The sequence below is a fragment of the Podarcis gaigeae genome (genome assembly GCF_964106915.1).
Source record: "Podarcis gaigeae genome assembly, chromosome: 6".
Classification (NCBI taxonomy): domain Eukaryota; kingdom Metazoa; phylum Chordata; class Lepidosauria; order Squamata; family Lacertidae; genus Podarcis; species Podarcis gaigeae.
In genome coordinates, this window is record NC_139682.1 from 80,944,949 (window position 1) to 80,958,571 (window position 13,623).

Below are 13,623 nucleotides of genomic sequence, written 5' to 3' on the forward strand. Positions count from 1 at the left end.
TTTAATCTCATTTCAGGGAACCTTAGCCCTATTTTATAGTCGACTTCTATGATAAACTGTTTTGAAAAATGAAGTTAAAACTTGCAGAATTATCAGGAAGTGATTTAGCAATTCAGACCTTTATATAAATCAATATTAATGTTATGAATTTCAAATCTCTTGTAATATTTTTCAGTATCCCATCCCTGCTGGAACAACAGAAGTATATTTCAATTCATCGGCTTTCTATCATTCAAGTATGGGGCATTTCCATAATAATAATAATAATAGCTGAAATCAAACACATTTACAAGGGAGTATGCCCCACTGAACACAGTGGATCCTACTTCTGAGTAAACACACATAGGATTGCACTATAAGAGTAACTGAAGTATTGACAGGAACAGTAAGGGGGAGAATAACAACTGGATTTTCCAGGGAAAAGTGGCAGGACAAAGGCAAATTGCCTTGGATATGTGCCTAGAAAGCATGGGACAATCAGAAAACCACTTTCTAGGCACAGGACATGCAGAAGTGTGGATGAGCCTTAAGACAAGACTAGAACAGCAAAGCTCAAAAGCGGATTAGAAATTCAAAGGTTTCATAGGTTATGGATAAATGTTCTAAAACGCCAAGAATAACTAACTAACTCTCTCTCTCTCTCTCTCTCTCTCTCTCTGTGTGTGTGTGTGTGTGTGTGTGTTAATGAACAAACAAGATGAATTTTAACAGGGAGAAATGTAAAGTATTGCACTTGGGCAAAAAAAATGAGAGGCACAAATACAAGATGGGTGACACCTGGCTTGAGAGCAGTACATGTGAAAAGGATCTAGGAGTCTTGGTTGACCACAAACTTGACATGAGCCAACAGTATGATGCGGCAGCTAAAAAAGCCAATCCAATTCTGGGCTGCATCAATAGGAGTATAGCATCTAGATCAAGGGAAGTAATAGTGCCACTGTATTCTGCTCTGGTCAGACCTCACCTGGAGTACTGTGTCCAGTTCTGGGCACCACGGTTCAAGAAGGACACTGACAAACTGGAACTTGTCCAGAGGAGGGCAACCAAAATGGTCAAAGGCCTGGAAACGATGCCTTATGAGGAACGCCTAAGGGAGCTGGGCATGCTTAGCTTGGAGAAGAGGAGGTTAAGGGGTGATATGATAGCCATGTTCAAATATATAAAAGGATGTCACATAGAGGAGGGAGAGAGGCTGTTTTCTGCTGCTCCAGAGAAGCGGACACGGAGCAATGTATCCAAACTACAAGAAAGAAGATTCCACCTAAACATTAGGAAGAACTTCCTGACAGTAAGAGCTGTTCGACAGTGGAATTTGCTGCCAAGGAGTGTGGTGGAGTCTCCTTCTTTGGAGGTCTTTAAGCAGAGGCTTGACAACTATATGTCAGGAGTGCTCTGATGGTGTTTCCTGCTTAGCAGGGGGTTGGACTCGATGGCCCTTGTGGTCTCCTCCAACTCTATGATTCTATGATTCTAGGCCCCTTAAAAGTTTGTTTACATACTTCCTAAAAATGTACGAATAGTACCATTCTATGCATGCCCTCTCAAAAGTAAGTCTCATTAAGTTCAATGGGGCTTACTCCCCAGTAAACATATGTAGGACTGTATGCTAAAACAATATTGGCATGTAGGGCTAGTTTACATTTCAGGGCATGGGTACAGATCTCCTTTTAAGCCACCCTGCATTTCCACATGGCAAGCCGCTCATGTGCGGAAACGCTTCACTTGTGTTCCAGGGCTGCTTGTCCCAAAAAGCTAAAAGCATCTAGCAGGATGATCTGGTGTGATGAAAAAAAAACCCCAGCTTTATCTGTTTGCTGATCCAAACACTTCACAAAGTGGCAAGAGCTGCCACGCGCAGCAGTGTAAAAAGACTGTAATGTGTAGACAGGCCCCTGGGCCATTTTATGGGCTTTCATATTCCAGGAGGTTCTGATGCTGTGTCAAAAAGAAACTGAGAAATTTAAATGACACTGCAATTTAGCATGATAAAACTGCAGCATTCTTAAAATTAACTTTTTTGATAGTGATTTGAGCTGGAAAAGACTACCCAACACTGATCTGCTGATAAAGTCACAGTTGTTGCTGTGTTTATGATACAACCTCCAATGACACAATTTGCTTCACAATAACAATACTAATAGCAGATCTGGCTTGTAACAGGCTACATATCTGCTGCTTACAGGGTGAGGAATTGGTGGAGAAAGAATTTGCAGACTCTACAGGGGCACTAAGGCTTGGAGGTTTGTAGTTTACCAAAAGCAAAAGTTCCTTTAACCAGTAGTTCTCAGAAACCTGCTGTTACATTAGGGGGTTGAGATGAGTGTGAAAGATTGATGACAGGGGGAAAGAAGAACAAATGCTTGAATTCTGCAGAGTTTAGCCTATTCTAACACTTTAAATATAATACAAACTGAAGCATTTAAATAAGAACCTTCTGAGTTCACACAATAAATGGGGTGGGAGCGGGAAAGAGCTGATACGTCCTACTGAGGCAAGTTTAACAAAAAAGACAACTTAGGTTTTTTCAAATGCGCTTTCTGTCACTCTTCTTTGAATACCAGAGGGTGTGGGAAGGCCATATACCAAACCTGGGTGATGCCAGGTAAAAGTAAAAGCAAACCTTTCTCCATCCACTGCATAATTAACCATGGAGTTCGTTGCCACAGGAATGGATCTTGTGAAGGCTACTAGCATAAACTCCCTTTAAAAGGGTACCCTTTAAAGGCAAGTTATGTTAGCTCTTCAAAACATTTGGCCATAGTAATCGTTAAAGAAATTGGAGTTCTTGTTGAAAGTACACTAAAAAGGATATACCAAGAGCTCTGGCCAAAAGTTTCAATACAAGGAATAATTCCTACTCGAGAGTTGAAAAGAAAAACGTGTATATTCTGCTAAGAATAACAGTTTTAAACTAATAGTAGATTTAAACACAACGTATAAGTGCGACAATTTTGAAATAATAGTAAATTTAAACACAACGTTTAAGTGCAAAGATAATGTAGTTTCTAATATGCAGTAATATAGTATAAAGGTACATAAAATACCAGTACACAACAATTGTTTTATACAAGTCTCAATGGCAGTCAAAAGAGTCCATATTATATAAAATTAGAATAAAGAATTAAATAGGGCCAAAAAGAAGTATCCGGCGTATGAATCAGATTGAGACTTGAATAAAACCATTGTTGTGTACTGGTATTTTATGTACCTTTATACTATATTACTGCATATTAGAAACTACATTATCTTTGCACTTAAACGTTGTGTTTAAATTTACTATTATTTCAAAATTGTCGCACTTATAGGTAAAGGTAAAGGTACCCCTGCCCGTACCTCTTGACAGACTCTGGGGTTGTGCGCCCATCTCACTTAAGAGGCCAGGGGCCAGCGCTGTCCGGAGACACTTCCGGGTCACGTGGCCAGCGTGACATCGCTGCTCTGGCGAGCCAGAGCCGCACACGGAAACGCCGTTTACCTTCCCGCTGGTAAGCGGTCCCTATTTATCTACTTGCACCCGGAGGTGCTTTCGAACTGCTAGGTTGGCAGGCGCTGGGACCGAGCAGCGGGAGCGCACCCCGCCGCAGGGATTCGAACCGCCGACCTTTCGATCGGCAAGTCCTAGGTGCTGAGGCTTTAACCCACAGCGCCACCTGCGTCCCGCCGTCGCACTTATACGTTGTGTTTAAATCTACTATTAGTTTAAAACTGTTATTCTTAGCAGAATATACACGTTTTTCTTTTCAACTCTCGAGTAGGAATTATTTCTTGTATTGAAACTTTTGGCCAGAGCTCTTGGTATATCCTTTTTAGCTCTTCAAAACATCCAATGGGGAAAGGTCTATCAATAGTTGTTAGCTACAATAACTAGAAATGAAATATTTGCATCTGGAGGAGAATATGCTTCTGATTACCAAGTACGGGCAATTAAGTAGTGGGGAGAGTTTTCACTATTTAGCTCTGCTTGTGAGCTTTTTTCAAGAGGGTTTGCTGTACTAGTCGGATCTTGAACATAGCTCTGAATGCCCGTTCTTATTATCTTTTTCTGCTGGACTTTTGCAATGCACCAATGCCAATTAGAGGTAAATTGTAAAATGTATCCGACATAAAACTCTCTGCTCTATGATCAAGAGGAATCCACCGCAGGTCTGTCACCCCGAGAAGTCCACCACTCTAAAGGGAAGGAAAAGAGGGAACGCTGTACGGAACAGAAGTAGGGTAACCTGCAAGGAAGCAGCAGCAGCCTGAGGTTCTTACTTGCATTTCCAAATTTAGATTGCTACTATGCAATCTAAAATAAAATAGGAGATTCCCTCTTGGGGCCCACCCAAGTCCTCAATGCAAAAGTTGTGGGGTGCTGTGGCCTGGGGTTGTTATGAGCCACCTCTTCCATATGGGAACTGTTTACACAATGGCTGCAAGAAACCTGAAAAACCACCACATCATCATCAACTACTATGATTCCATGGGAATGCCTCACTTGACTGACAGGGTCCAGGATTACAGTCCCTGAAATGAGTGTCATCCTCTGCAGGGCCACTTCCTTTTGCTGACCCTTCCAGTAATTAATGTGGGGCAGGGAGGGCCATTTACTGGTGTGAACATACATCATTTTACAATCAAGGAAATCTCTCTGACCTAAAGAATGAGCAGCCGTGGTTTTAGAGCTGAAAAACCTTCCCAATCCAAGATCACCAAGTTTTACTACTCCTGTAGCTGTAATGAATACATTTGCTGGCTTGATATCTGTAGAAAGAAAAATATTTCAACAGGTGACAGTAGAATATCCATGACTTGCGTGTGAGTACTCATCTAATTTTGCTTAAAGTTAAACATATGTATTGCTTTAAAATATTTAAAAATACCAATTATGCATACTCAACCCCCATAGGCTAAATTTCATTTTTTATTGTTAACTATTTTTATTATTTCATAATAATTTATTAAATTTCTATACCATCATTTATCCAAGGCTCACAGGCAGCTTACAACATAAAAACACAAAAAATACATAATGTCGTAACATTACCCCACCTCCACAGTTTAAAAGCCATAGATGGTTTAATCATCCATTTAAAAGAGCAGCATCAACCTCTACATACCTGAGATCAAAATGTAAATGTTTTAAAGGTAAGTTTTAAACAGGAGCTTTAAATTTAAGCCTCACTGATTTCAAGAGGAAGTAACATAGAAAAACCTGCTCTTAGGACTCAGGAACTGTCATGCAAAATTTGGTTACATTATCTTAAGAGGTGTCAAAATGTACAGGAAACAATTTCTCACAACTAGCCATGATCCTCTGATTTCCTTGAATGCAATGAGATTTCAATGAGCACTAATGTGTTGGTCTCGTGTGGGGCACCAAGGAGAGCTTGGCTGTCTGGCTGGTGTACCGACCACCCAGCGCACCTGCAGCCACCCTGTCAGACTTGCTGGAGGTGGTGGCGGGCTGGGCCTTGGAGTTCCCAAACCTACTGGTTTTGGGAGACTTCAACGTCCATGCCGATGCCGCTCCCTCCTCACAGGCTCTGGATCTAGTGACTTCCATGGCAACACTAGGGCTCTCCCAGGTTGTTTTGGGCCCCACTCATCAAGCAGGCCACACGCTGGATCTGATCTTTGGGGCTGGCATAGATGTGATCATGCTCCCTGCTGTGGAAGTGCCATGGTCTGATCACTATGCTCTGAAAGCCAAGATAGACTTCTCGCTCCTCCCCGGCTCGGGTGGCGAACCTATTTGGGCTCGTCCGCGAAAACTGATGGATCCTGATAGATTCCGACAAGCCTTGCGGAACCCTGCTCCTCCTGGCGACTCATTAGATGACCTTGTTGAGGACTGGAATAACCGGCTCTTGGCAGCCATTGATGAGATCGCGCCTAAGCGCCCTCTGCGACCCCGTCGAAACCGGGCCCCTTGGTTTACTGAGGAGCTCTGGAAAATGAAGCGGGATCTCAGACGGCTAGAGCGAGTATGGCGACGGACTCATGACAGAGCCTCAAGAACATCTTATAGGACGCTTATGAAAGCCTATGAGATAGCAATGAAAGCTGCTAAGAAATCTTACTTTGCAGCTTCCATTGCATCTGCTAGCTCTCACCCGGCACAACTTTTTAAAATAATTAGGTCAATAACGTCCTTAGGAGGACAACCAAATTTAAGCACAAATTCGACCCACAGCTGTGAGGCATTCGCGAGTTTTTTGCGGAGAAAGTCCTGTTGCTCCGCCATGACCTCCCTGCCAATTTAGATACAGTGACTGAACTGGAGGCCCCTCAACTGACTTCAGGTCCAGTGTTGGACCATTTCGATCGGATACTCCCTACTGATGTGGATAGATTCCTCCAAGTTAGTAGGCCCACCACCTGCCTCCTTGATCCGTGCCCGTCTTGGCTGATTAGGGAGTGTCCAGATGTTGCGCGGACCCCCCTGGTTGAAATTATCAATTTGTCCCTTGACACGGGGACATTCCCAGGGGAATTGAAGGAAGCAGTGGTGTGTCCACTCTTAAAAAAAACTTCATTAGATCCCTTAGACCTATCCAATTACCGCCCAGTTTCAAATCTTCCATACCTGGGTAAGGTAATTGAGAGAGCGGTTGCTGAACAGCTTGGTAGGTTTCTGGAGGAAACATCGGCATTAGATCCATTTCAGTCCAGTTTCCGTCCTGGTTTTGGGACGGAGACGGCTCTGGTTGCCCTAACAGATGATCTCCGTAGACAACTGGACCGAGGCGGGTCAGGACTGCTGATCCTTTTAGATTTGTCAGCAGCCTTTGACATGGTCGATCATGATCTTCTGGACCACCGCCTCACAGACGTGGGGATACAGGGCATAGCCCGTAACTGGTTGTGCTCTTTTATCTCTGGTCGGGGACAGAGGGTGGCACTGGGGAGGGAAATGTCGTCGCGCCACTCCTTGGTGTGTGGAGTGCCGCAGGGCGCAATTCTCTCCCCAATGCTTTTTAACATCTTTATGCGCCCCCTTGCCCAGATTATCCGGAGCTTTGGGCTGGGCTGTCACCAATATGCTGATGACACTCAGCTCTATCTGCTGATGGATGGCCACACTGACTCGGCCCCGAACACACTGACCAGATGCTTGGAAGCTGTGGCTGGATGGTTTCGTGGGAGCCGACTGAAACTAAATCCTTCGAAGATAGAGGTCCTATGGCTAGGTCGGGATGGCATGGGGATGAGGGACCAACTCCCTTCTCTTGCGGGGGCCCAATTAGTTCAGATTTAAGGTGCTGCTTTTGACCTTTAAAGCCCTTCACGGCCTAGGACCCTCGTACCTACGGGACCGCCTCTCCTGGTATGCCCCACGGAGAGCCTCAAGGTCCATAAATAACAACACCCTAGTGGTCCCAGGCCCTAAGGAAGTTAGATTGGCTTCAACCAGAGCCAGGGCCTTTTCAAGTCTGGCTCCGGCCTGGTGGAATGCTCTGCCTCATGAGACCAGGGCCCTGCAGGATCTGATTTTTTCCGCAGGGCCTGTAAGACAGAGTTGTTCCGCCTGGCCTTTGGCTTGGAGCCAATTTGATTCCCTCCCTCTCTTTTTTTCCCCTTTCTTTTCCTTCTCCTCCTGTGATGAGGCTACATTTTAATATCTTAATGTTCCATTATTTTAATGTTGTATTTTATTTTTGTTTTTAAGTTGTAATCGTTCATCTTGTTTTTATTATTGCTTGTAAGCCGCTCTGAGCCCGGCCTTGGCTGGGGAGGGCGGGGTATAAATAAAAAATTATTATTATTATTATTAATGATCATAGTGCTGTAAGTCAGTCTCTCAAATGCTCTCCCATGTCTCTGAAGGTTGATACAAAGAGAAAAGTACCGTATTTTTTGCTGTACAAGACTCACTTTTTCCCTCCTAAAAAGTAAGGGGAAATGTGTGTGCGTCTTATGGAGCGAATACAGACTGCGCAGCTATCCCAGAAGCCAGAACAGCAAGAGGGATTTTTTTCTTGTTTTCCTCCTCCAAAAACTAGGTGCGTCTTGTGGTCTGGTGCGTCTTATAGAGCGAAAAATACGGTAGTTTCCCAGTTGTTTTTTGACAGGAAAATAGTCATACCTCCCCCTTGGGAGTTTTGTGGTAGGCCAGTCTCCTATACTTAAAGGGAAGTTGTGTATGTGTTTTTAGCTCCCCCAGGTTAACAACATCTTTTAAGCACATCTTATTAAAAGTATATGGGTGCTAGGCTAGGCTATTCATACTCAGAGTAGAACCACTGAAATCAACAGGAGCTGCATTTACTGTTTTCAGTTGTGTATACTCTGGATATAACTAGTTATGGACATCATCCTGTGTATCAGTGGCGTAGCGTGGGTTGTCAGCACCCGGGGCAAGGCAAGTAATTTGCGCCCCCCAGATGTTGCGCCCGGTGCGGCCGGGCCCCCCTGCACCCCCCACGCTACGCCACTGCTGTGTATCTAAGAAGTTTGACAAACCTAGAGACTGTTGTACTGGAACCAGAGAGCAGAAGGAAAGCACACTCTGTTTTTGCCACCTCCCAGGGCACCAAGTAGCCCTGACCAGTTGCACTTCCTGCCTCCCAGTCTGCAGCAGTCTGCTCCCATCCATCAGCCAGACAAGGAAGCAGCTGCAGAGAGAATACTACCCCTTCCCTGCCAGGAAAACACTCTGCTCCCTACTGCCAATTACCCTCCAACCGCAGAGCCAAAGGGAAGCGCACACTGACCCTATCCATCAGCCAGAGGGATAAGGGCTGCTAGTGCGTGTGTGTGTATTTGGTTTTTATTATTATTACCTGAATTATTTTGAGAGGCGCATAATCCAAAGATGCAGAATAAGTCTTCAAAAATAAATGAATAACTGATTTTTAAGAATCTACAGCATATACATAGCATGCATATGAATTGCAAGCTGTTCATTTTAACCCATAATATAGTCCTCACTCCAATGTACCAGCACAAATATGTTTTAATGTGTTCTCGCTAAAGGAGGGACCCAAGATTATTACTGAGCAATATTTATCAATTTACCTGTCCCGAAGAGGAAAAGCAATTTGTAAAAAGCCAATGCAGTAATATGCACACTCACACAAAATCACATACATTGGAAATATATTTTTCTTTCAACCTCTACACTGGAATGACATTAGCTTGATTAAATGCAATTAAGTTACCTCGATGCATGACACGCCGTGAATGCATGTGCTCCAAGGCACTGCAGAGCTGAACAAAGTACTTCCAAACTGTCCTTTCAGGAATTAGTCTCTTCTGCTTCTTGAAATGCTTTAAAAAATAAGAACAATAAAATTAACTACTGCCAAAGCTGATTTGTGAGTAGCCCAACGTCGCGAAGCAATAATTTGGTTAAAAGTTATTAAAAGGATAGGTTTTTGAACAAAATATTGCTACCCACCAAAGGGTCATGTTTAACCGATGAAACAAAAATCCCCACTGGACACCCCCCCACACACTTAATATAAGCAGATACGAATAATCCCAGCTTGCACCCTAAGGAAAGTTTGGCAGGTCAGGGTCTGATTGAGAACCCCCTCGAATTTGAATTTAACCTACAGCTTCAGGGCTGGAAGGTAGAGCTTTTGATGATAATGGCTGCCCCCTATCCCTTTAAGAATACGATTTTGCATTAGACCAGTTTCGGCAGCACAGTAAACCATGGTTTATCATGAATGGAATAAGCTGCAGAGAGCCACTATAAGCTCCACTTCCAGCATGCCATTGAAGGAGACCCTGAGGCATACTGCAGCTCATGCCTACCATGGTGCCTGAACCAGCTCATTGGAACACATTTCAGACTACAATGCTATACCACAGAAACTTTGTTCTCGTGTTTGTACTATTAAACTCATCCCCAAACTGCTTCCCGATGAATTTATTACAGTATTTTCTATTATTTGTTTAAAACTTTCTCTTCCTCCAAGGAGCATGCAGGGTTTCTAGGTCTGTCTAGAAACAGTTATTTGACCAAATAAAACGGCAGGGGTGGGTGTGGGTGTGATTTATTTCAGTAACTGTAATGCCAGGACTGCAAAACAACTGCATGTTTTTCTTTTATTGTTGGCTAAGGATACTATTACACTGCCAACTCTAAAGACCTGCAAGCGTGGCAGGTGTAAGGCAGCTGTCAGAGCTATGTTCAAGCTGAGAAGAAAACTGCCACCCATAAGTCTGCCACTGATCTATCCTATTTATATGATATCTTCCTCTTCCTTGACAGGACAAGGTTAAGTGGGATAAAGAAAATGGCTTTAAAAGAAAATTAACAGCTGTGTGCTAACTGAGTCAACCAATATATGAAACAAATGTAATGCAAACGACAATGGCAACATATGTCCTTTAGGTAACAAAACCTTGTTGTCAAGGTACTGAGGCTGCACCCCCAACTCCGCTGCCCCCAAATCAGTTAAATATGCACTCACTGAATAGCAGAATCTGCAGAGTATGGCACTCTGAGCCTAAACACATTTACCTGGCTGTAGTATTGATTTATTTGGAACCGTGAACAAATTGAAACATTTTTTTTTAAAAAAAAACAGCACAAGGTCCTGATATTTTAGACTGTAACATTTTAGCATTAGGAGGTTATATTTTCAAATGCTTCCCTGTGTAAAAAAAATATATGTTGCAAAACACAAGAGGTGTAGTATTAGGATAGCACTGATCCTCTAGCTTTTACCTGCAGTCTTAACCTTTTATCACCACATTCATTCTGACGCATTAATCTCAATTCTAGATAAGGTTTCATACAAAGGCGAAGAAGCCCTATAGTAATCATTTATTTAAAATCCAGAAATCACAAATTCATTCAGAAATGTGTTGCTGTTCAGAGGCTACTAGCGCAGTTCCTTCAATTTGCTGGCCCCATTTTATTATTTATTACGTTACATGCCACTTTTATGCCAAAATGGCTTCTAAGGAAGTTTACAGCTATAAAATCAATAACATCAGTCCATAATTAAAACACAACACAACATTAAAACATCCGTAATTGACACATACAATTAAACAAACAATTAAAGACATGGCAATCAAAACTGGTTTTTTTCCTGAAAGTTAAAATAATAAAATCAGAAGTTCAGTTCAGGGGAGGGCTTGCCTAAACAGGTGTGCCTTCAGGAGCTAGCAGAATGCCAACACTGAGAAGCCTCTCATATTTCACCAGCACTGACCCTAACAGTGGGGAAAGCTGCTTCCGTGTTATCACAAGCCAATACTCATCAGGCCATGCTGAAACTGATTAGCTGATCATAGTCCCTTTCCTGGGCAAGTGAAGGAGGTATTTCAGGTAACGTGATCCAGGGTTATTTAGGGCTTTGTATGTAAGTAGACTCTGGAGAGTCCCATGGACAGCAAGAAGATCAAACCTCTCCATTCTGAAGGAAATCAGCCCTGAGTGCTCACTGGAAGGACAGATCGTGAAGCTGAGGCTCCAATACTTTGGCCACCTCATGAGAAGAGAAGATTCCCTGGAAAAGACCCTGATGTTGGGAAAGATGGAGGGCACAAGGAGAAGAGGACGACAGAGGATGAGATGGTTGGACAGTGTTCTCGAAGCTACCAGCATGAGTTTGACTAAACTGCGGGAGGCAGTGGAAGACAGGAGTGCCTGGTGTGCTCTGGTCCATGGGGTCACAAAGAGTCAGACACGACTAAACAACTAAACAACAACAACAAAAGCAGAACTTTAAAACTGGCTCGTTGACCAAGGGGCTGCCAGTGCAAATCCCTCAGCACTGGTGCAATATGTGCCGGATTCAGAGAACTATTCATCACCACCAAGCCCAGTATTCTGCCCCAGAGAATAGAGAAGCAAGAGGAGCCCCCCCCCCCCAATATGGTACAGTGGCCAAGCTATCCCTGTCCCAGAAAGTTTGGAGCCGTCTAAGCTACCTGGGTCTCCATGGACAAAGATAGTACTCCTATACCATATACCTCTTCTTTCAGAGGGAGTGCAACCCTGTCTAGAACAATTCTGGGGCCTGGGAACCACTTTCTCACTGTGTCTCTGTCTGTTAATACATAATCAGCTCCATCTAATAAACCATGGTTTGTTAGACTAAGAAGAAGTATTGTGCTTGTGTACTCCCTCCTACTGAGATTAAACCCCAATTTCCCAGGTCAGTTGTACTGGAAATTGTAGTTTAGTCAGTACCAGACATTTTGCATTATGGTGAATGAGAGAAGAAAGGATGAAATGAAAAAGATGGCGTATGTGGGCACAGAACTTTAAGTTTAATAAAACTGTTATTAGTTTGAGAATGTTACATGTACACCAGTCTTATCTGTGTTGCCCTTCACAATTATACCATGTAGTGAGAAAGGTAATTCAACTATTTGAATTTTCAAAGGTAGAAAAGAATGGCTTTCCCACACATGCAGTCCATTGCAGAAGAAGAACTTGAAGCCAGATCTGCCAGATCTAAGCCTCTCAAATGAACCAAACAAGGATTGTACTTCCCTCCCTCTCCTCTCATGTGTCTATTTCTTCTTGCTCAGTTCCTTCTTAACCAGTTAACCTGAAACAGGCTTCCCCCTTATTCCAGATTTGAAACCAGAAATTGAAGCTTGTTGGAAAACCTGGTCAATTTATGACTGAATCTGGTTAAGTCTTAACTGTAGATAATTTACCAATAGAGGGTGGTTGTATTCAACACCATTATTATTATTATTATTACTACCAGTATTATTATTATTATTATTATTATTATTATTATTATTATTATTATTTACCAGCCTTCATCCGAATATCACGGGGTGGTTCACAACATAAAAGTACTACTACTACTACTACTACTACTAATAATAATAATAATAATGGTGATGATATTTTTCGCAGGGCTTGAGTGGGTGATGGCCAGCTGCTGGAATGAATGGGGTCGGTGCTAAATTGTTTGGCTTGCTTTACAACCCCTAAGGACCTGGGGGGGGGCGGAGAAGGAGAAGGAGGAGAAGAAGAAGAAGAAGTAGTAGAAGAAGAAGAAGAGCAAAGGAAGGAGGCTTTCCTTCCCCAGGATAGAGTTGCCCGTAACATTAAACACAGGGCACGATTTCAGGGGGAGAGAGAAACCAAGGCAGTAGTTTCTGTGCATGCGCGAGCGCCGAAACCCGGAAGTAACCCATTCCGATACTTCCAGGTTCGGCGCGGTACACAACCTGAAGCGTCTCTAACCCGAGGTATGACTGTATGCTGAGACACACACACTTTTAATTTCCTCGAAATATTTTCAAAAACTGAAATGATGCAATGTTTGAACGCAAGCTCTTTAAATGCCGCTTTCCTCAGACCTGGACTGAATCCAAAACAAACTCTGTATCTATTCTCCCCATAGCTGGGATTTGCATATCAGAGGACTGTTTGATGTCAACAAGATAGATAGATAGATACCGGGTTTCTTTTCATTTAGAAACAAATACACAACTTCAAGTATATGCATAGAAAACACATTTTATTGTTTTTAAAATGAACCCTGAAAAGACTTTTAACAATGTATTTTTAAACAAACTTCTAACAAAAACTCATTGTACAATGCCAGCTGTTCCTATATATTCTACACCTTACTTGTCCCAAAATGTTCTCAAAAGTGTTACGTGCACTAATGAAATCAAATTTTCCGAGATTTGGTGTGGTGTGGTGTG

The 13,623-nt window shown here is 42.9% G+C and overlaps 1 protein-coding gene across 8 annotated transcripts in view; it reads right to left on the minus strand.

Annotated features, from left to right (window-relative positions):
* NEK7 (NIMA related kinase 7) overlaps positions 1-13,623 on the minus strand; it is an 87,692-nt gene that overhangs the window by 22,087 nt on the left and 51,982 nt on the right. For all 8 annotated transcript variants that reach the window (XM_083745371.1, XM_083745372.1, XM_083745376.1 and 5 more), the window contains 2 exons: positions 9,144-9,252; positions 4,636-4,743 (listed from right to left, as the gene is read on the minus strand). In XM_083745371.1, the coding sequence (XP_083601497.1) occupies positions 4,636-4,743; positions 9,144-9,252 (217 nt within the window). The remainder of the gene's footprint in view (positions 1-4,635; positions 4,744-9,143; positions 9,253-13,623) is intronic.